At 41.1% G+C, this 24,617-nt stretch overlaps 1 protein-coding gene across 6 annotated transcripts in view; it reads right to left on the reverse strand.

Annotated features, from left to right (window-relative positions):
* The window catches only part of SKAP2 (src kinase associated phosphoprotein 2), a 189,346-nt gene that overhangs the window by 14,850 nt on the left and 149,879 nt on the right, over window positions 1-24,617 (reverse strand). For 5 of the 6 annotated variants that reach the window (XM_074195534.1, XM_074195531.1, XM_074195535.1 and 2 more), the window contains 2 exons: window positions 7,257-7,331; window positions 1,950-2,062 (listed from right to left, as the gene is read on the reverse strand). In XM_074195534.1, coding sequence (XP_074051635.1) covers window positions 1,950-2,062; window positions 7,257-7,331 — 188 coding nt within the window. The remainder of the gene's footprint in view (window positions 1-1,949; window positions 2,063-7,256; window positions 7,332-24,617) is intronic. The other variant, XM_074195532.1, reaches the window with a different exon arrangement.

A 24,617-nucleotide genomic window follows, 5' to 3' on the forward strand; every position in this document is an offset into this window, starting at 1 on the left:
TTTCCTTCTCAGTGGCTAAGATAAGAGGTGGCGCCAGTCCACATTAGCCAGAGGAGGTTCTTCAGCCAGGGTCCCCCACATCTATGAAACCTCAAGTTTTTTCCTCTCTCTCCCTCTCCATTGATGCAGATACACAGTTGACCCAGTACAGAAAGCATTAGGTCTAGAGTCTGAGGGCCAGGGTAGACCACTGTCTTTCTGTCTACCTCCTGCTAACTAGCTGAGTGACCTTGGTCAAGTCCATTTCTTTCTCTGACTCTGAGAGTTCCCTTGCAGTATTAAAAGATTGGACTCAAGGCAGTGTGATACAGGAGGAAAACTCCAGGTTCAGAATCAGAGGACCTGGGTTCAAATCCCAACTTGGAGGCTTATAATGGTGTGGTTTTTGGAATTTCCTTGGACCCCAGTTTCCTCAGCTGTAGCATGAGAGAGTTGAATGAGGGCTCTAAAGTAAGTTTCTGCTATAGGCATTTCAATCCTAAAACTGTATGATTAGTTCGGTATGAAAAATGCAGTTCAAATCCTGGACCTGACACTTAGTAACTGGGTGGCATCTGGGTGGCACAGTAGCTAGGGTCCCAGTCCTGGAGTAAGGAGGACCTGAGTTCAAATCAAGCCTCAAGACACTCAACATCTGCTGGCTGTGTGACCTTGGGAAAGTCATTTCATCTTTGCTTCAGGTGCTTCAATTGTGAAAGAGATATAACATTTGTGTTGAGCAGAGCCTGGCTACAGCAGGTGCCTAATAAATGTTTCTTCCCTTCCCAGATGTGCTCCCTTGAAGTGAACGCTTCATTTTCTGGGCTCCAATCTGTTCCTCTTCCTGTTCCAGGGTCTAATGGGAGCTAAGACAATGTGAGGTCATTTGCCAAGAGTGCTAAGAAATGTCCTTGAAGGGACCTGGGCTTGACAACCAAACTCATCTGAAGGAGGGGCTGCCTCTGAGTTGCCAGGATGGCCAGGAGGATGAAGAAGCTCCATGGGAATCTCCCCAAGGGCAAGGCCTACACTCTTATCAGCCCAGAGCCCTCAATGTTTAGGAAACAGTTGTGGAATGAAATGCAATTGCTGGGTCATTCGGGAGGCATCCCAAAAGGAGCACAAAACCAACCCTGAACCTTGGGTCTATGATTGATAGAACACTTTCTCTGCTAAGAGCTTCAAGTGTTTTCATCTATATCATCGCATTTATTTCTACAACATCCCTATAAAGTAGAGAGAGGAAGATATTATCTCTGTATTACAGTTGGAGAAATTGGGACGCAGAGACGCGTCCAATCCAAGGTCAGAGAGTTAATCAGTGCCAGACTCGAGACTCGAAGCCAAGACATTATATGTTTAAGAATAGTGTGCTTCTGGATAGCCCCATAGCTGAAGAAGCTTGGAGAAGGTAAGTTTGGTATGACATGGAAGCAGAGTCAGTACTGTCTGTCTGTCTGTATCCTCAACTAAACAAGTCATACAACTAAAAAAAAATCCCCAAATCTCCTGGAATTTAAAAAACCTGATTAAATCATTGGAACATTCACTGTTTACACAAAGATGAAAAATGTGTTCTATAAACAGTCCTTCCAGGAGTGAATGGCATAGCCAATTAGAATACATACAGAAGAATAAAAACGGAAGAGGAACTAAAAACAGAATAAATAACAGAATACTTTACAATGCTAACTTTCACCTAAGTACATTGTTTCTGGATAAGTCAGTTAATGGATGTTCGCCAAGATCCAGAGTGATGGGTAAACATACTTTTAAGTTGAATCCTGTTATCTGATTGTGTTTAAAATTTGATTATATTTCACTTGACAAAATAATTAATTATTGTGAACTTTTAATTGTTAACAAGGACCTTGGAGAATGCCAGTGGGTATATTTTTTCCCATATTGTATAACCAAACATTGAAAGCTGAATTTTGTCCCCCTTCCAGTCATCATTTTCCATCCCCTACCTTGCTGAGAATGTAGATGACGTCACCACGTTTAAAGGACAGCTCATCAGGGACAGCCCCCGTGCAGTCCCACAGACCTTGGTAAAAATTAGCATAATCGGTGCTTTTATCTGCTGGAGAGAAGGAAGAGGAAACAGGAGTTATTTCTCTCATGGAAGGAGACCTCATTTTTTATTAACCAATTAGTAATGAATGCTCCAAACGGAAATCACTAATATTTTTTTTAGTCAAGAATCTTGACCCAGTTCAAAAATTTTACATGAAAGAATTCTGCTCATGTTACATTATTTTCCCAAAAGTTATTACAGTTAAATTTTCCTTGATTTTATCACTTTCTAAGACATGAAGCCAAAACTGATTCTGATGAAACCAGTCTCCAAAACTCACCTCCATTACATTTCACGCAACAAGCTAGGGCTGTTTGCATCTGATTCAGAAGATAAACACGCTACATCATGGCATGAGCAATGTCTGCAAGAAGGGACTAATGATAATTGATGAAAGAACCATCTCACAAGATTTGGGACCATGGAGAACAATGAATACTAAATCCAAGTCACATTCAACATCAGCCAGATACGGGAGGTCTAAGGAAGAAGAGCCAGTCCCTCAACACTTATTTTTCCTTGCTCTTGCTGAACTATGACTGCAACTTTGAAAGCGCCAGGGGTAATGTTGCCTTCTTCGACCTACATTTTTTGGAGCTTTAGTTGAGGAGGTTAAGCTCTGAATAAACATGCGGCCCACAGGGGTGTTGGAAACTCATCTTTCTAGCAGCATAAGCACAATGGATGCGATGTGTTCAAACTGCCATACAGACCATTAACTGATTGATTATTGAGCACTCTTTGCTCTGTAATACCACAATAACAGAGTAATAAATGCTTTGTCAGATGCACCCGATGCCACGGACATCTCGTGAAACCCACAGGACTGAGTTAAAGGCGACAGACCTCCTGTACGCTGAAATAGCTTCCTGTTTTTAATTCCATGATAACTGAGTTCTGATGAGTAAACTCAGAAAGAGGGGACTGGTTCCAGGGAGATTCACCCCCCTCTAGGAGCCAGGCAGAACGTCCGTTTGCCAAGAGCCATCATCCCAGGGATGTCATCTTTAATGCAGAAGGAAAAAATGAGGGACAGATGCTGGGCCCAGACTACCCCTGAATAGCCAGCTCGCCAGTGGTCCGGCCTCAGTCACCGCCTTGAGCTGTTACATCAAATTGGTAATTTTCGGATAGAGCTAAGAGGATGTGAAATTAATGGAATCTTCTCCAATTGTGAAAAACCAAAGTGGTAAAACCAAATAATGTTGCAAATTGCTCAAGTTTCAGAGGCTGAGGACTATTTCTCATCTCTTGTCATCTTTCTCAAAAAGCAAACAGCCTGTGGCGTCCCAATTATGCTCTCTCACCAAAGGTTTCATTTTCTTACTTCTTCAAGAAGAAGAAGAAAAAGAGAAAGACACCTGTCATCCCTGAGGGGTCTTCATCTGTAGCAGCAGGAGGAAGGGGAAAAGCCTGGGAGTTCAGTGGACCCAGAGAAGGTCCTTCCCCACTAATTCTCTGGATGCAGCTCTGGCCTGCATTTTCTCTGGAAGAACACTAGAGGGCACTCAGGCTGGTTACATCAGCAGGCTAAAACATGGTAGAGCTTTAAAAAATGCTTATCAACAAAGTGGCTGATTTCTTTTTAAAAATGTGTATTTAGACAAACAGAGACTTGGAAGTTGTAACATCATAGGAATATTAGATCAGTGGCTAAAGGGATCTTATGTTGGGTCCTGCACAGTTGGCTGGACTCAAGAGAAGAGAGCCCCAGTATATACTTCCCCTCTCCTCCCCTATGCCCCCAATTAGCTGAGGGCCCTATTATACATCTCCCCCCTCCACCTCTCCAATCCATTTATCTGATGGCTATCTGAGGGCTGAGGGTTATCGTTTAATATCTCCCCCCAACATGCATTTCTCCTTACCCCCCTAATTATCTTACAAAGAGTGGCATTTCCTCAGGCCTCTCTGCCCTCCAAGCTGCCCAAGCTTTAGCCCAAGAACTCTAAAGATAAACTCTGGCTGAGAACTAGGGTAAAGGTTCTTTTCTGGCAAGGCCACAGATTTCCCAAGGGCTTTCCCAGATGGCCTGGCTGTCTTTTTTTCCTTTTACACTTGTAACCACAAGTCGCTTCCCCTTTACCCCAAATAGATTTTCCAAAAAGAGGGGGTGGTTTGAGAAGAAAAGTCATGGTGATGTCTAACATATAATCCTCATCACGTTGGGGTCTCTTTTCCTGTGGATGCACTTGGTGAAACTCCCATTAAGACTAATGGGAGTTACATGAGCACATCGAGGGGAAAGAAAAACCCCCACCGCGTGCAAGATGCCTCTTTCCTCTTTCTTGATGTGCATCCTGAGCATTTCATTAAGCCTCACTGCTGTCAGGAGGCAATGGAGCTGGGCTCTGGTAAGAAAAGCTGCCTCTGGACTGGGCCTCTGTCCTCGCCCTGAAGCTCGTCCTCCCAGTGACCCCATCTTCTTGTCCCAGATGGGAAGCCAGAGTTAGTGGTCAGTCCAGGTTTATGGAACCATGAATATTCACCATACAGAAAGAACCTACATAGAAAGCACGCACATAACAGGCCCAGAGATCCTGATGTTGACAAACACCACCGGCTGTCAAGAGAAGACGGTAACGAGGGAGAAGATGCCAGGGCCAGTTGAACCACAATTACTGTCATCTTCCTGGGATGGCAGTGAGTGAATGCGAGAGGTGAACTGTGAACATGAAGAATTAAGCTGAGGAATCATTCTAATCCCTGGGGACTAGACGCATCTCTGATTATTAAAGAAAAAAAATGTTGCTATAGACCTACATTACATTAAGGGTAGCCACAACCTCAGAAGCAATATTTCTTAAGCAAAGACCCTTCCAAGGGGGAGTTGGTATTGCTTGTGTTGCTCAAAATATATGAGATAGATGGGTCCAAAAGAATCCCAGATAGAAGGAAGGTGCCACAATTGTTATGGAAGTTCCAATTCATGAATTCTGAATCAACCTGAACTACTGAAAGACAATGAATACATTCCATTTTAGCAATAATGAAACAGATGCAAAGTTTTAAGGCTTTCCAAGCACACGCCCACAGGCTGTGCAAGACGATAGCATGATGTTTACAGGAAAAGAACAAGGCAGAGGCAGCTTTGGCTAGAGACCATTGTTTATGCCCTGGCCCTCTCTGCCTCAGAGGGCAGACATCCGCCGATCCCCTTCAAAAGACAGATCCTCATCGCCCTGAAAAATACCATCATCAACAAAAATGAGAGTAAGCAGGAACTCAAAAAGTATCATTGGTGGTGGTTACAAACCTGCTTTTCTTGTGCTTAATTATCTTTGGAGTCCTGTAATCTTTTTATATATATATATTTTTGGTAGCAAAATTATTCAGTGTGGAAAACACATACATTCTTGGGTAAGGTTAGAAGTTCACATCATGTGATGCTCTGAAAGATGGTAAAACCCTTGTCAATTCATTGCCCTACATGGCAAACAAACTTCTTGTATTACCTAGCTGGCAGCCCAGAGGAGATCAAAGGTCAAGGCTATGAAAAAGCTTGAAAAGGATTTCAGGTCACTCTGGAGAAGAATCTGCGCCCTGCTCTGGGGCTGCTTTCCCAAATGCTTTCGCTCGATTTCCTGAGCTCCTCCTCGGAGACGCTGAGCGCTCCAACAGCCACAATGAGCTAAGTGACTCCAGAGGTTTTGAAAAATCAAGTTTCCTGGAGCCAGGATATGGGGAACCGTGGCAACTGTCTCTCCTGTGTGCATACACCTTCCCCATCTGGAGCCGGGCTGACCGCCAGACCCCCGTACTCTGGCTGAGGGTTTCCTGATCCACTACCAGAGGAATGCAAGCACAGAAATGACAAGGAAGCCTGGGCCTGTAAGCTTCAGAAAGGCCTGGGGCTTGGCAGCAAGAGTTCTATTCTTTAGGCCTGCAGGCTGAGAGGGCTAACATCGGATGTCTTCGGCCTTGCTTCCTTTCTGAGAAAAGCAAACCCAAACCCTTTGCAGCAACCTGCTCCGGCCTTCCTGTGTCAGTCCGGAAACCAGGCCTCTGTTTCCTTTCCACATGTCACAGTAGGAAGAGCTCTGGAAAGCAACTTCCTGAACACACGCTCCTTGTTCTTTCTATGACAGCACTGGCCGAGTGATGGATGAGACACATGATAGGGGGAAAGGTGACCCAGGCTACACCAGAACAGGGTCGACCTGGGCACAGCTGACAGTGGCCAGTGGAGAGGTGTTGAGTCCTGATAAGAAGCCATTCTCCCCTTCCTCCCTGTGTCAAATGATGGTTGGCTCAATGATTCTACCCCTTCCTGGAGCTGGAGAAGGGGTCTATTCTCTGTGTCTGGCCAGGCTAGGCTGCCTAGACCAGGCAGTTTTGCACCGAGGGCCCCAGGGCACTGTGCCAAGGGGAAGCTGATAAGGAAGCCAGTCCTTCCCAGTCCCTAGCCACTGGTGCCCCATTCCATATTTCTGCTGCTGTCACTGGACGCTGGCATTTCTGACCCAATTTGTTTGCCTCCTGTGCTAATCATATGCAATGAAGATATGCATGGCCAACATTTAAACCGGCTGCAGATCAATTAGCGGTCTTAGGTTTATCTGATTTTTATCAAAGAAGACAGAGCTGTGGGTCGATCGTCAGAGCCTGTGTCAAGTTGACCTTTTCAGAGACGTCTACATTGCCAGTCCCCTGGGCAACTTGTTGTCCCCTGCTTCTCTCTGAATGGCAGAAGTCTGTTCTGCTCAAGCACAAAGTATACACAGATGTCTATATTACATTCTTATGGGTTTGACAGCGACTGCATGTTGTATCTATAAACTGTCCTTTAGCAGTGACACTTCCTCAATGATGATAAGCTAATTTATGCAACTAAATCTCCTTTGTGCAGAAATGAAAGCTAATTGAGTCATTACAGAGTAATTCAGGAAGGAATACCTTGTATAAATTGGCTTACTTTATAAATCCTTCTCAAGTGGTTTTCATGCATCCTAAGTGGGGCTAAGCAGGCCTGCTGCTGCCTCGAGACACCCAGGCCAGAGGAGGCAACTGGGGGGAGATGGCTTCAAATTCTTTCCCTAAAAGAGGCTAAGCAGCCTTGCTGATGCCTCAAGAAATTCAGGTCAGAGGAGACAACTGGGTGGAGAATTAGGAAGTCACTCTCGCCTTCTAAGTGAGAGGTATAACCCAGAAGTAGCAACACAAATCAAAGGCATCCTTAGAGAGAGGCATAATGAATTACCTGGAGTATGGGTGACTTCCTGACTCATCTGCTTGGACTCCTCCATTTTCCTATAAGCAGTGTCATCTTCATCTTCTGCAAACACACAAAGGAAAGGGGTCATCAAAATCTTTTTCAGTGAAAGACAGAAGAGTCCCCATCCCATCTCAGAAGTCACCCCAGAAACTCAGACAACACAATGCAATAGTACACATCAAAGAACCCCATTTTTCAGCCTTTTCATTCTTTCTTGTTCCACAAAATCCAACACAAGAGCTCTACCATCTATACATGGTCATCTCTTCTGTCATAAAAGAATGGCAAGCCGTTGACTTTGATCCAACACTAACAGACATGTATTTATTATCTCCCATGCCCAAGTCTTGGAGGAACTTATTTGTTCTCCTTGTGCCTATTTTATTTATTTGACAGTCTTAAATAAAGAAAAACCCTGCACATGAATGCAGTCTGATAATATGCTGATTAAGACATCTCACAATAATAATGTTCATTTACATAGCACTTAGATATAGGTAGTTGATGTATTATTGTCATTTCCACTTTAAAGATAGAGAAATTGAGACTCACAGTCTCAGAGTGTGGATTTTTGACTCAGGTCTCCAGACTACAAGTCTTGCCAACTTTGGAATATACCTCACTGTCCTTTTAGAAATCAACACAGCAGTCACAAGGAGCCCCAAAGAGACCCACAGTTAGCCCAGAAGGCAGGTATCTATTTTGTCCCCCCCCCCAATCCCCACTCGAGAGCTCCAATTGTATTAAAAATGTGAAGTCTGTTACTAGCTACTCTTTTGAAGCACAATCAAAGGCCACCTAAGCCAACAACAATACCAAAGGATCGCATTCCGCTCTAGCAATCCTAGGGCAATCTCTTGTTTGAGAGAGATGTTCTTAAGGCAATGGAGGGGTCATTGGTAGGCCACACTTTTATGAAACCATGATTTGCAAATAGGTGTCTATATTAACCCAAATGATTATAATAAGCCATAGTGAATATTCTATATGGAGAAAAAAATCAGGACTTAATGAGTCAATTACCTAAGCCTCATTATAGTTATACCTCCTCTATAACATAAGCTACCTACAATTAGAATTTTTGAATCCAGCTGGTTAAGATCACCATGTGACTTAATACCTTCCCCATGCTCCCTTTCTTACTCTCCCTTCACATTCCTTTCTCTAGTTATTAAGTTGGAATGACTATAATGGGATCAAATAAGCATAATTTTAAACAGAGAATGAATAGAACACCTGATTCTATAACACTGTTACATCAAAGAAACATTATGCTCAGTACATTTTAACTTTTCTCCTATTTAAGGACCCATTTACATTTTGGGGGAGAAGTCTACAGTGGGTGTGAAATTCCTGAGAACAAGCACATATTGTCAAACATTATCAGAATTTTGAAACACAAATGCTTCTTAACCATGAGTGTCAATAAACTGGTGTTGGCTGAAGTCATTGGAAATTACCCAAGGCAGGTCATCAGAATGAGGAGGATGTCTGAATATAAAAACATGCCTATGTAACACTTGGCCAGGTCCTGATCACTCATTACTCATCTACTCAGCAGCTTTTGATGAACACCTATATAGCATGTAAGAAAGATGTAAGGGATATCCAAGTGAGAAAATAGCCCCCGATTGTGAGGAGGGAAATAATTTTTAATAAAATAGTACAAGGAAGAATGTATAGGTTTCATAATAGAGATAGAAAGAATGGAAAGACAGCCCTGAACCTGATGTCACACGAGATCTGAGTTCTAATCCCATATCTGACAGTGATTAATAGCTATGTCCCTTGGCAAGTCTGGGTTTTCTTCATTGATAAAATGAGGATAGAAGCATTTGAGTGCTTATTTCATAGGATTTTTGCAAGGACTGAATGAAAGAACATAAATAAAGGGCTCTATAAAACCAAAGGCACTATATAAATATTAGTTACTCTTAGCATTCAGAGGATGGAGAGAGTCCATCGGACTGAGGAGATTCAGAGAAGGGGTTAATGGAGGAGCCAGCAGTTGAATTGGGCTGTAAAGATGGGTAAGATTCAAAAGGCAAAAATTAAACACAAGTCATTCTAAATGTTAGGAATAGTATGAACAAAGCCACAGGAATGAAGACAGTAAAGAAGGAAAGAGAGCAGTCCATTAATGGAATTTCAGGACAGAGAAGCAGGATCAGAACTGTGACTTCACAAGGTTTATAGGGAAGGAGCACATAGAATAGATCAGTTCAGGGAGAAGCAAAACACAGAGAAGGGTAACAAGGCCTAGGGCAAGGCTGGTTGCAGTAGTCATTCAAAAAATGGGATGGACACAAGATATCAGCTGGAAAATTGAGAGAGCTTGTAAACTGCTTGGTTGGGAAGGGGGAGGTGGAGGTGCTAAGTCTTAGTTATTTCTAGGAATGGTAATACTCCATATTTCCAAATGCTATAGGATTTGACCCTACTCTTTCTATAATATTCTATAAGAAATCCACCCAACATACCAAAAGATCTCTGGTTCTTTTAATGGCTGAGGAGTTCCAGCCCAATACTGAGTTGCACATTTGGAGTCTCTCCTCCTCATTCCAAGAAAGGTCCCCTAGTCATACCTATTCCATGCCTCAGGGGTTACCAGTCCTTTGAGATCTCTCTAAACCTTGGTGCTTCACTGGGAGAATCCTGAGCTGAAAAGGATGGACTTTCACAGAAACTGTCTCTATTTGATTAGATGCCAGCCAACCCAAAAGTTACTTCCTTCCTGGACACGGCTCATTTTCCATCTGTGATGCTTCATCAGGAGCAGGCAGGTGGGAGTGTATTTTTGAGATCAGTGCTTACTAGATGGCTGACCAAAATCATCACTGTCTCATACTTACACAGTAAGTCCTTAATAAATGCTTGCTGGAGGGGCAGAGCCAAGATAGTGGACTGGAGGCAGGAATTCTCACAAGCTCTTCCCTAGACCACTCCAGATTTCTCTAAACACTGACTCTAACCAAATTTTAAAATGGCAGAACCCAAAGAAATACTGAGTGAAGCAAGCTTCTAGCCAAGACAACTTGGAAGATCCAGGAAGGGTCTGTTGCACTGGGTTTAAAAAGGCCCACAGTGTAGCCCAGGCTGCCTAGGCCCCCGGCAGCAGGTGGTTTCCAGATCTCTCATCCCAGAGTTCTCCGGGGACAACTTAGAAGGTTGGCACCATACCAGAGTGAGGGCGGAGCCCAGGCCAGCCCAGGTCCCAGGGACCTGTGGAGCCACCCAGTAGCTGCTTCCAGAACACTCAGTCCACAAATGGTAAGGGGGTCAGGGGAGACTACAGAGGTCTTTCCTCTATCCCTGGGGCAGGACTCTGTTGTTTTGTCCAGGTCACTGTCTGGGGCCCAATTCTGCCATAGTGGAGCAGGCACCCTCCTCATAGCTCCAGGGCAGAGGGGAATGCTTGTGGTCATCCACAGACCAGAGCAAGGCCAGGAGAGTGGTCAAAGGCTTTCAAAGGACCTTGAAGGAACTGAGGTCCCTGGGGGAGTGTCCCAAAACCCCTCAAAAGTCTAGGAAAGCATGTCTTCTACCCTGGAAGCAGAGTCCCACCTTAAAAATGAGTTAAGATCAAATCATAGACTGGGAAATGAGTAAACAACAGACAAAGAGAACCCAACCATAGACAATTACTTTGGTCCCATGGAGGATCAAAACATACACTCACAAGATGACACAATCAGAGCTTCTGCATCCAAAGCCTCCAAGAAATATATGAATTGGTCTCAGGTTATGGAAGAGTTAATAAAAAAGATTCTGAAATCAAGTAAGGGAGGTAGAAAAAAATTGTGAAGAGAAATGAGAGCAATGCTGGAAAATCATGAAAACCAAGTCAGCAACTTAGTGAAGGAGACACTAGAAAATACTGAAGAAAAAAAAAACATGCTAAAAACCAGTTTGGGTCAAATGGAAAAAGTAGTGCAATATGTTACTGAGGAGAATAATACCTTAAAAAGCAGAATTGGTCAGATGGAAAAGGAGATAAAGCTCTCTGAAGAAAATAATTCCTTCAAATGTAGAATGAGCTAAGAAAATCAGATGACTGTGAGAAATCAAGAGAGAATAAAACAAAATCGAAAGAATGAAAAACAAGAAAAAATGTGAAATACCTCATTGGAAAAACAACTGACCTAGAAAACTGATTCAGGAGAGATAATTTTATAAGTATTGGACTACCTGAAAGCCATTACCAGAAAAATAGTCTCATTTTTCAAGAAATTCTGGAAAATTACTCTGATATCCTAGAAGCAGAGGGTAAACTAAAAACTGAATGAATACATCAATCATCTCCTGAAAGTGATCCCCCCACAAAAAAAACCTCCCAGGAATATTATAGCTAAATTCTAGAACTCCCAAGTTAGGGAGAAAATATTATAAGCAGCCAGAACGAAACAATTCAAATTATTGTGAATCCACAGTCAGGATAACAATGTTTAGCAGCAGCTGCTTGAAGTGCTCATAGAGCTTGGAATATGATATTCTAGAAGGCAAAAGAACTTGGATTAGAATAGAGAATCAACTACCCAGGAAAACTGAACATCCTCTTCCAGGGAAAAAGATGGACATTCAATGAAAGTTTCAAACTTAACTGTTGAAATGACTCAGACAAAGCATAGAGAGGGCAGATGGGAAGGGCAAATTATGAGGGTTTTAATGATGTTGAACTGCATGTTTGTCCTTCATTTTCTTTTTTTTTTTTGCAAGGCAAACGGGGTTAAGTGGCTTGCCCAAGGCCACACAGCTAGGTAATTATTAAGTGTCTGAGGCTGGATTTGAACCCAGGTACTCCTGACTCCAAGGCCGGTGTTTTATCCACTGTGCCACCTAGCCACCCCCTGTTCCTTCATTTTCAGAGAAGACCATGACATCAGGGTGGTGATGCACATGAATTGCATTTGAGTGAGGAGGGCTGTATTAAGTCACTAGCCTCACTTTCTCCTTCAGAATCATCTGGATCCAGTGGCCAGATAGGAATCAGTTCCACTGGAGCTGGTTCTAGATGTGAGGCAATCAGAGTTAAGTGACTTGCCAAGGTCACCCAGCTGTCCTCCTGACTCCAAGGCCAGTGATATATTCACTACAACAGCTAGCTGCCCTTGAACTGCATGTATTCCTGCATGGGAAGAAGATAGTGATAACTCATGGGAACTTTCTCATTTATAAGAGCAGCTAGAAGGAGCAAATATAGACAAGGCACAGGAGGGAGCTGAATATAATGGTATAATATAGTATAAAGATGGAGTTAATGGCAAGAAAGGAATGTACTGGGAGAAAGGGAAAGGAACACTTTTAAGGAGGGACAACACATTTTTGAGGAGGGACAAGGTGAAAGGAGAGAGAGAACAGGATAAACAGGGGTGGGGAGGAATAGGATAGAGGGAAATACAGTCAATAATGGCAGCTATGTGAAAAATATTGAAGCAATTTCTCTGATGGACTTATGATATAAAGAATACAACTCATCCCAAAGACAGAGTTGCTAGTATCTGACTACAGACTGAAGTATACTTTTTCCCTCTCATTTTATTTTTCTTGAGGTTTCTTTCTTGGGGGGGGGTTATGTTTACTTTAACAACATGACTATTGTGGTAATGTGAAAGAAATTATTAAAATAAAACCAAAGAAATGCTAGTTGACTCATTGATAGAGTGAATAGCACTAACTTTTGGCACAGGGATAGCACCTGTAATTTCATAGGTAGAGGGTCAGTCTTTCTCTGAAATCTGGAGTCTGGTTGATGTCTCCCTGGCTTCAAGAGGCTCTCCCTCCATCATGCCATGTTGCTTGTCTCATGTAATTTTTGCTAATGGTAGGCATCATTTTTTTAAAGAAGAACCTTCAAGGCTACACTTTGTTCTACAGAGTCAAATACTTTATAAAAAATTGGGAAAATTAGACACACCTAAACTTTATAAAATCATTTGCAAAATCCTATATGACCCCATTTATTATTCATATGCTTTCATCAAGGATATCCTCAAAGCATACATGCATAGATCACCATCAGAGAGATTCAGAGAGAGAAGAAAGCAAGCATATAATTTGGTTGCCCTTTCTGGGCAGCTAACACAGCCCACAATCCATTCTATTGTGAATATTCACTTCAGTGTTTTCTTTGGCACATGTTATCTTTGTTTTTGTTTTTTTTTTAAGATTTTTCAAGGCAATGGGGTTAAGTGGCTTGCCTAAGGCCACACGGCTAGGTAATTATTAAGTGTCTGAGGCTGGATTTGAACTCAGGTACTCCTGACTCCGAGGCCAGTGTTCTATCCACTGCGCCACCTAGCTGCCCCCACATGCTATCTTTAAAGAGGTAGTCAGGTCCAGCTAGTTTTTTCTAACTTCAGTAGCTCAGGTCCCATTGCCACGTCCTCACACAGTACAGTACATATTGATTTTGCTACCATCACTAAAAAAAAATAGTGAAAAATGTTTCCAAGTCTCTTCCATATCATCGCTTTGTGACCCTCCTTCTACTTTGACCTAAAAATGCTCTCAGAATTATCAGACTTAACTGGATTTCATAACAAGTTCTCTAAAAGCTCATTTTTTCCCTCAACATTTTTTTTTACAATTTTCTGGGGGCAAATGTCCACAATCTTACATCCTTCTCCATGATTCATTTTTCAGGTGAGCTCATTTCCTAAACTTGTGCTGCTCTTGCCTGCTCTCTTTATCCACCTGGCAAAGGGATTGAAATAAGTGTTCAATAAGGATTTTCTGGGCTGATAGAGAACGATTATTTTATAACAGTTAAATTGCTGTATGAACTGGTGCTTGATCTCATGTCTTTATTTTTGCTTCACTCCCATTTTCTGTTGACTGAATGGTGAAGCTGGTTGGATTAGAAATAGAATAATTATATTCAGTGTCCCATCTTTATCCTTTCTCAAAGGGGTTGCTGCCTACGGAGATGATTCTGTAATAACTGCCAGGCCAGTGACCAATGGTTTCTTTTCTTGAGACAGATCCAATTATAATATCTGTGACACTTTTTAATGTTCAGCACCTCCCGATTTCCTTAGTAAAATTGTGTGATGGATGCTGAAAGACTTCATAGTAGCCTATGGGACTTTGGTCTCTTCCATTTCCTGACTCCAAATCATAAAATCCAGTGGTTTTGGGAAGAGTATTTTTTAGCATTTTAGTACTTTTTAGCAATTTAGTATTTTTTAGTTCTCTATTCCCATTTTTACATTGAAATCGCTGTCTTTATCAAGGTAAGCTGACAAGGATCTTGTCGAGTTCTTCATGGAGTTTATTTTCTAGAAGGAGTGCTCTGTTTATCTATGCTAATTATGAATACTGTCAGACAAGATGATCAAGTATCCCATAAAATATCACTTGGAACCTTTGGCTACACAATAAAAACAACTCTGAACTCTTGTCTCTTCCAAGAAAACTTTTGAATATTCCATGTTTGCAACGTCTTTATCTCTTCTATATTCTTTAATAGAATAAATACCTAACAGCTAACATTTATATTCCTCTCTAAGGTTTACAAAGCATTTTGCAAATATTTTCTTATTGGATCTTCACAACAACCCTGGAAAGTAGGGGCTATTATTTTATGGGAGACTAAAGCTAAGCCAGGTGAGGTGACCTACTCGAAGCTACATGGCTAGTGGGTAAGGTCACACCAGAGTTCGATCTTTCTCATGCCTGTGCTTGCCCTCTACTCACTGATCCACATTGGTGGATAAAGATTGAATATTGAGTCTTTAAGAGTTTATTAATATTTGAAATGGTCTCTAAATGATATTGACTTTCTGCCCACTCAACAAGTCATAAATAGGGAAGGTGAAGGAAGGCTGCACATACCAGGGTGACTTCTCTCATATTTTTGTCCATTTTCTGGCAATAGGCTTTACAGAATAGCTGGGCCAGGTCTCAGAAGGTTCTAATTGTGGTGACTTTTGGTGCTTTGAACAAGTTTGATTTTATTTATCAACAGAGCATGGCACAAGAGACATTCTAAATAGTTAAGCCAAAATTATGACTCAACACTTAAAATCCAGGCTTTTCCCATAGGCTAAGACACTCCATGAAACTTCTCTCGCCATTTTTGAAAAATGATGACCTTGCTGCACTCTCGAGAGATGCTCCCTTGGAGTTGTTTTTTACCTTTTCTTCCAACTTTGAGCTGGTGACTGCCTTTCTTAGTCCATTCTTCTAGAAAAGTGGCAACCACCAACCATGCTTTGCCTCACTTCCTACTCTATGTGCTTTAGTATGCACAAGACCCTCTACTGAACCCATTCTCTCTTCCAGTTTTGGAACCAGGATCAAATGAATTTTGTCACTCTGCCTGGATGGACTGTATCAGTTTACTACCTTACAACCCCACTCACTATCCCTGTAGTTTTCAGACCCAAAGTGCCCCTCTCTGACCACCCCACATGGGGATGTTTAGGAAGACTATGTGAGCCATCTATCCTAATTAGGAGGGAAGCTCTCTGGGGACCGCCTTTGCCATTGCAGTTGTCTCCCCAGCACTGAGCACACTGTGGAACACAAAATAAGCACTTGATCAATACCTTTTCATTCATGAGTAATAGTATATTAATAATTAAATCTAGATAGGTATTTATTTTAAAATGTTAAGCTAGGAATAAAGGACAAAATGATTATCTATAAACTGAAGACTTGGTAACATTTAGTTGTTGATATTCAATATGTAATCCCTAGTTACCTAGGATGAAACTCTTATTAAAGTACTATTGATAGGAATACTTTGAACTTTGAGAAATTTAAAGTTCTAATACTTAAAAATGCATGTACTACACAAAATTTTTTTTGGTTCACAGTCTGAATAGGACTAACTAAATTGATCATAAGTTAGATGGCTTGCATCTGTCCACCTCAGATCTTGTCCTTTACTCCGCATCAAATCTTTACTTGATTGGAGATAAAAAAGAGCTTTCCTCTTTATTAAATTGAATACAGTGTGGGTCTTAGTGTTACTATTTTAATGGTTAGTCAATGAACATGTATTAAGTCCCTACTGTTTGCCAGTACTGTTTGTTAATGTGCACAATGATAGCCCAAATGGAGAAGGTGATAACAGAGAAGTATTAGGCTGAAGACTCTGAGCCCTACCTTCAGGTTCTCCATCAACCAGATAGCAAACAAATTCACAGTCCCAATCACCGAAATGAGGATTTGGGAGAAAATTAAGCAGAAACTAGAATAGGAACTCACCAGGTTCCCACTGAGCAACCCTCCCCTCCCCCTGAGGATAAAATGAGGTCATATTTGGAAAACTCTTATGGTATTATAAAAATGGTAGCTTTCGTTATTATTATTGCTATAATTAACCTCAGGAATCAGGTGCCACAAGTGGTTCGATGAGAGTGTTTTTGAAACTTTTTTTTTCTAAAAAGGAAAAAAAGAAAAAAAGAAAGCTTTCTTCTTTCCTATATTCTCTTCTTCCTCTCTGACTTTTCTTGTGTATTTTGGTCATAAATTTTACAGTGGAGAAATGGTCCATTGCTTTGTGGTTCAGAAGTTATCATGGAAGCAAATTGCTAACCGCAGGCCCTGTTTTTCACCCTTGAGGAGACTACAAAATTCAGATCAGCTACATTCAGAAGAGCCAGAGGAAGAGAAAGTCCTGGACATAATGATGGCAACAAAGTGACCAAGCTTTATTCTTTTTCATGAGTCTATGACTCACGCAATTTAAAGGAATTTAGAAGGAGTAACATTTATTAAGAGAATATAGCATTGTGAAAACCCCTCCCCCTCTGATGGCTGCGATTCTTTGTTCTCAAGAAAAGCACATTTTATTAAAATGTGCACGCAAATTGCCAGATTCTTTTGAAAGCACCTGGAGTTTCTGTAGAGTCTTTTAACACATATCAAATGGGGACTATTGCTAAAGGCCTCTTTACACTCCTTACTCCCCACAAAACTAATACGGATTTCAAGAAAAACCTTTACCAGATTTGTCTAAATGGTTCTCAGCAATATCCAAGTAGATCATTTCATGCTAGGCTGTGAATGGAATTACTCTTCAAAGAGAAAGATGACAAAGATCAGATCTAGACTTGTGGACTTGGGGTCTTCTCTTTGATGTTATTTTGTTTGAATTTAGGTCTCAGGAAAGCAAAACTAAGATTGTATAAATACGAGACGCTAATCAGAAAGGTTTCTCATGCACTATGCTCATGTACCAAAAGTGCCAGTCTTCGAAAGAAATGCCTCCATACTGCTCCCCCAAATCTGGGAAACAGGGACCCTCCCTTACCAGTAGTTCTATTTGGTTTACTGATCATCATTATTTTATGTGCCATGTTACCATTATCCAGTATTAATTAATACCTCAGATAGTCACTGTTTGTGGGTTAATCTATTCTATTCAACATTTTAATAACAGTAAACAAAAACAGCTCAGCTATGCAGCAAAATCCATCAGCACACACAGATGGTGAGAAGGTTTTCATTAGGTGGTTTCCATAGCAATCCTATTGCAAATCTGGAAGCTTCTTGCACACAGGCAGCTTGTATTTACAAGCCTCTCTGCTGCGGCGTGAGGCTCTTCAGCATGGGAAGTTAGTATTCCAATCACATATTGTTAGAAGAATCATCAGGAGATGTTTTGATCAGTCAAGTTAAAAAAAATACTGCAGTGATCTAATTTTAAAAGATTATTCAAGCATACTTGCATGTTCTCTTGCATACTAATTTTTGAGTTTTTGAAATTTCTTGATACTGTTGAAAGGGTAGAGGCTTCTGTCACTGACCAAAGTGCTTTTATGATCATTTAAAAAATATCTGAAATCTCCACCACTGCATTTTTCAGGTAATGATGAGAAATGTGGCTGCAGTCAGCTAGCACTGGTCCTTAACTGATGGCAGAAATGTGTCTCTCATCCACTCCTCCTGGGCAATCATAGAGCTGCCTGGTATTCTCTCTGCTAGAGAGGCTCTTCTTTAAGATGCTTAGAGTTTGCTCAAATGTGGCAAAGTCCAAAAATTAAGGAAATGCTTACTCGGGAGAAAAATCAAGGCCTTTTACTCCTCCCCAATTTATCAATTTAATTTACAAATTGATCCAGCTCCATAACAGATGGATTATTACCCTAATAAGAAGCATCAATCTGCCCAGCTAGGCAGTTTTCACAAAATGGCTATTTCTATTTTATAAATGTTATTTTTAGGATAAATTAAATAACTAAAAAGGACAGTGATAAGCAAATGAAACTTTAAGCTGACATAGCTTTAAAAAGCTAAAGATATTTTTGCTGGCAAAAGAGAAGACTTCAAGATGCTTGGATCAAGTCCTAAGATTGATTTTGTCATTTCTTTAAAGTGATTAAACTTTTTTTCCCCAGGAGGTGGAAGAAGAAAATGTGGGAAAACTCTACTTATAGTGTCATTTCTATCCCCAGTAAAAACACTTTTAGAAAATGATTTTGATGAATTTGCAGAGATTTAAAAAGTCACAGGAAGTCATTAAACAGAACCAATATGGCTGTCCTGCCCTGAAATTTTTGAATGATGATAAAGACTTCTATCCATTTACCCTACAACAACTAAATAGGCACAAACATGGAATATTATTAATCAAGCACTAGTTATTTGCTGCTTTTCTTTTGAGAAACATTTTTCATGGTTCTTCTACAGGATTATGGATATCCTTGGGCCAGATTTTTCTAGAAGTCTAGGGGAAGAAACAATAACTCTAGAAGTCAACAAACTGGAGAATTAGCTATGTTATTGTGACCTTGAATAATCCTGAAACTTCACTGCTTCTTGGTTTTATTCCCACAAAGGAAGAAGAATAATTTCAACCTGACGAAATCACAAAACAGAAATTTTAAATGAGGCCATAAGGTATTTTCAACTATTCAGAAGAGACACCATTATTACATAAGCATTGTATCTACATTAACTTCGGTACAAGTATTTGTCTAATAATTTAAGCTACAAAAAATAAAATTAATTTGAAATGAGGAGGAACAAAAATAATCTATGAATGTTCCTCAATCACACAATCTGACTTTGTAGCTTAGAGCCTCTCCTTCTTGGAGTTTTAATAATAAAATGTTGTAATAATTTTTCAATTCAAAGGATAAATTTTTTAAAAACTGCCATGATTCTGAGATTTACAATTTATACATAAATCGTCAATTACCTTGTCACTATCACAATGCTTCTAGAAAACAAAGAAAAAAATTCAAGATCCAAACTTTAAGAACCTTTGAGTTCATCAATGAAATCCAAGAGCTGTATCTCAGAGTGGGAAGCCTGGGCACACCAGCCTCCTGCCCCCCACCAGCCACCTGCCATCTCTGTGACCTTGGATGAGTCCTTAACCTTCTCTAAGCCTCGGTTTGCTCATATGTAAAATGATTGGATGGGTCTAGAGCAGGGGTTTGCAAAAGTTTTGGTATCCCTTCACACTTTTAAAAAATTCTGAGGACCCCAAAGAGCTTTTGCTCAAGTAAGCTTATATCTATCAGTATTTACTGTGTTAAAAATGAAGACTGATGATATTTTAAAATACCTATAATTCATTTAATAGCTCCATAACATCTTAAGGAAATTAACATTTAAAAAATATATTACAAAAAAATTTTGGTGAAAAGAGTGGCATCATTTCTATATATTTTTTGCAAATCTCTTTAATGTTTGGTTTAACTGAAGACAGCTAAATTCTCTTAACTGTTTCTGCCTTCAGTCTGCTTCATATGTTCTGGTTGAAATCTATGAAAAAAATCAAGTCTCACATTATTATGAAAAAGGAGCATTTTAATAGTGTAATGGTATATTAATACTGTTTAGAAATTGTTTTGACCTCCCAGATTCTGAAAGGCCCTTGAGATCTCCTGGAGAACAACAGATCACACTTTGAGAACTGCTAAACTAAGCAACCTCTAAGTTTTTTCAAGTTGTAGACAGTGTGATGCTTTGTTAAGGAGAGAGGGAAATCAAGGCCACCTGTTTTTTGTTTGATTTTTTTTTTATCAAAGTGGCACCTGAGCTGAGCCCTGAGAGAAGATAAGGAGAAGAAGGGTCAGTGATGAGCAGGGAGAATGGGAAGTAGGGAGGGGAGAGGATCTGGGGCCAGATGGCAGAGGAAGGTAGAGGATGGGGAAAAGCTAACTACTCAGTTTGTTAGGAACAAGAAGGATGGGGTGAATAAATATGAAAAGGCAGGTGAAAGTCCACCTGCACAGATGCTGGATGAAACAGAACCTGAAAACTCCAGTCTCCGATTCCCCTCATCCAAGTCTTCACCTAAATGTCCACTTGAACAGACAGACAACCAGATAGTCAGACGGATGCTGTTCCCCTGACAGAAACTCATTTCTCTCTTGTTTTCCCTTCATGGGGGTACCTACTAAATGACTGACTGATAGACTGGTTGGCAGATGGATTGGTGAAAGGAGAAATATAAAGAAGCTGCCCAGGTATGGGCTATGCAAAGAAGCCAGAAGGGAGAAATGGCTTAATGTGGAAGCCATGGGAGTTAAGGGGACAAATACAAAAGACCCAAAGGGAAAAGACAGGGAAGTATCAAAATCAACTATGAGACCATAAAAGGGGAGGATGGGACTGGAGGAGGGCCAAGTTTGGGAAGAAATAGGGCAGTATCATTTAGGGTGAGGGGCCAACAGAGCATTCAAGCGGAGATGCCTAACAGGCAGTCAGTGACCTACAGGCTGCAATTGAGGAGAGAAATCAGGGCTCTCCTGATGGACTTGGGACCATTTGTGTAGAGTGGTAAATGAACCCGAGAGTTGATTAAAAGAGAGACTATAAAGTGAGGAGAGGAAAGGGTTCCAGACATTCTGGAGGGCAACTGAAGGGGGCCATCCTGTAGGCAAGGAAAGAGCCAGGAATGAGCAGCATCACTAAAATCCCAGAAAGAGGAGGTGGTCGGCAGTGACCAAGGTGAGGAGGATGAGCTAGCTGGGTGAATGGCAGAGAGCCCCCAAGTCACTGGCCATCTCTTTGTGCCCCTCTTTGACTTATGGTTTCTCATTAAACCTCTCCTCAAAAGTGGGAACCTGGCAAACTGCTGACCTTTGTCTTCAACTCTTATCTCTCAGATCATCTGTTCAAGCTTCCAAAATGTAAATCAAATAGCAGTATGGGACTGTCAAATGTTAGTTCCCTTTTCTGTCCCAAATACAAATGTCCCCCCCCCAAATTAATGAGTTTCTACAGTGACACTGACCAGAACAGAATAAGAAAAGCTAGAATATATTATTTAAATACTTCCAGAAATTAATAAACTTTTTTTAGGAATACAAATAAAATTCCTACCCTAGCACTTATCCCCAGTATCAGCATGGGAGAAAGAAAGTCTCCTTTGTGGACCATAGTTAACATTTCTATAATATTGGGTCAAACACTATCTAAGTAATTTAGAATTATTATCTCATTTGATACTCACAACAAGGTAGGTGCTATTACTATTCCCAATTTAAAGAAGAAACTGAGGTAGGCAAAACTGAAGTAACTTGCCCAGGGTCAAATAGCAAGTTTGTTCCCGAGGCTAGATTTGAACTCAGGTCTTCTTAATTCCAGGTCTTGCCCCTACCCACTTGGCCACCCAGCAGAGTCCGTGACACCAATTAGTAAGACACAACTGGGCTCCAAAGAATTATTAGTCTCTACAACCTGGGCTACTCTCTGGGTTCCACCATTTCCTCCCACTGCCTCCACTAGATCACAACAATGTAGAATTTCGTATTGTCTTTGTCTTTATACTTTCACACATGAGCGCTTGTGCATCCTGGGAATGAAAGGGGAGAACTGCAGGTCATTTTTGTCATGTATGGTTCAAGTTTCATTAGAATGGTTTTCATTGTCTCTTTACTACTGAGACATTTTTGGAGAGAAAGAAATGAATGAGTCTTAACATCTATGAACAATCAGAAGCTATTGATAGCAGCCAACTCATTCTCAGAAAGTCCCCCCCTGAAATTCTAGGCTAATTGTGGATTCAAGGTTTATGTATGTTAAAGTTGGAAGCGTCATCTTAGGACAGACTAATGCTATAGAAGAACCATGTCTTTTCTGGTCCTGCACATACTCTACAACATTTTTAGAATCCTTGTATAATCAATTCATATAGTCAATTTGGTGTCCATTTTAAATGACTAAATAACCTTATAATTTTGAATTTTTGGAAATACTTGATCCAACTTGGTCTTTAAATATTTCATTTACCATATCATTAGTTCAGTCTAAAATTTACTTAGTATTGAGGCCCTGGTAATAGATGTTCCCAATTTGTTTCTCTAGGCACCCTCTGCATGAGGGCAGACTTCACATCTTAGGGCAATTCATGCTGAGCTGAGAGGCTTCCACTCAAGACTGTGTGGGAGGAGCCCCAGGACAGTGGCCCTGTTTGGTTGGAAAAGAGAAAGCCTGAATGAGGGGAATAAGATGGAAAGTCATTGTGGAACCAGATTCTGAAGGGCCTCCAGTACCAGACTGACATTTTTTTTTTTTTTGAGAGAGAGCCTCAGGTCTGAAGTCAGGAAGAGTCAAGGTTCAAATCTACCTCAGATACTTACTGGATATGTGACCTCTATTTGCCTCAGTTTCCCCACTTGTAAAATGAGGATAATAACACATCTCTCCTAAAGTTGTGATGAGTGCTGAATGAGATGATGTTTGTGAAGCCCTATTTCAGTGTCCAGTTATCATCAGCATCTGCCATGGCACTGTTTGGGAGCCAAGTAGGTAGAAGCACATGCAGAAACTGCCTGGCTTTCTTTCTCTATAGTTTACATAACCATTGACAGGAGCACCTTGAAGACAGGGACTACACCCTCTGAGTCCAGAGTCTGACCCTGAGAAGGCCAGAGTGAATGCTGGTGGCTGGACCTTTCCTGTGACAGAGACAGACTCTGGAGCCAAACAAGGAGCGTTGGGTTCACTCTGCCCTTGAATTCACTGCATTTCTTGCTGACTTGACTAGTTATATTACTTTGGCTAGTTGTGTTACTTTCTAACACTCTATTAAACACAACTTAGCACTCTATTAAATAAATTCTTCCACAAAAGACTTTAGCAAACTCAGCACACTGCTCCTGGAGATATAGATAAAATGGGCTGTCTCCAGCCAAGCCCGAGCCCTCTCCCAAGGATATCTTAGGTGGGTCTAATGATATGTTAAATGAAAATTTAGAGACCAAGTTAGATCAACTACAAATCTTTTCAAAATTCTAAATAATAGTATTATGAGTCATTTAAAATGGACATCAAATTTACTATACAAGTTGATTATACAAGGATTCCAAATATCCTATAAAGTACATGGAAGACCAGAAAAGCCATAACTCTATTATAACATTAATCCACCGAGAGGCAGGAGAGAGGCAGTAGGAAATGCTGGGGGAGAGAGAGGAAGCAGCATGAGCTGGGCAAATCATATCACCCTTTAGCCCTTGAGGGTGGCAGCAGGGACCTGACCCCAAGAGAAGGGATGGTAAGGCCAGTTGCTTCCAACCACTGGCTCTGTTCCTAGCTAAGCCCAAGCTGCTGAGGACCCAGAATTAAAGTTCTTGCCACCAGAATCTTTGACACTATCAAATGGATCGGCATCAAAAAGAGATGGGGAGTTTTTTATACATGATGCTAGAGAAAAGGCTTGACTGCTTTCCTGCTGCTCCCTACGGACTAAAGGGTCTTTCCATCTGACTTCCATGGAACTCTCTGCATCCCTAGTGATCTTGATGTAGTAAGCCCGTCTTAATAAAGGCTTCTTCATTCAAGAGATGGCCCCAAGTTGCAGGAGCTGCCCAGCTTCCTCCTGTTCCTCGTGGCCTTCAAGCAGAAGTCAGGTGACAGCTCACCTGGGGTACTAACAGGCAATTCTTTTGGGGGGGAGATGGGCTAGACCATGTGGCCCCTAAGGTTCCTCCCATCTTCTGCAAAGTCCTTCCAGTTGGATAGATGCTTGTGCTGTTAGAAGAGCTGAAGACATGAGGATAATTCCACATCCCAATGAAGCACTCCAACTGGGCGATATGACTTGTAGTGATTAAAGACAAGCCAACCAAATAAACAAACAAAAACTCCAGGTCAATGGCAGCAGAGACCCTAAGGATATTTTAGTGAATGGATTTTCTTTTTTAAATCCCACCAACTGCACCGGACCTGGAGTCAGGAGGACCTGAATTCAAATCCGGGCTCAGACACTTAATAATTGCCTAGCTGTGTGGCCTTGGGCAAGCCACTTAACCCCATTGCCTTGCAAAAAAACCTAAAAAAAAAAATCCCACCAACCAAAATATCACCATCCTTTTTAAATCCCACTGAATCTTAATTAATCTCCATAACTATAGAGCAGGTCAATCAATGCACAGT

This window comes from Macrotis lagotis, chromosome 7, assembly GCF_037893015.1.
Source record: "Macrotis lagotis isolate mMagLag1 chromosome 7, bilby.v1.9.chrom.fasta, whole genome shotgun sequence".
In the NCBI taxonomy this organism is placed as follows: Eukaryota; Metazoa; Chordata; class Mammalia; order Peramelemorphia; family Peramelidae; genus Macrotis; species Macrotis lagotis.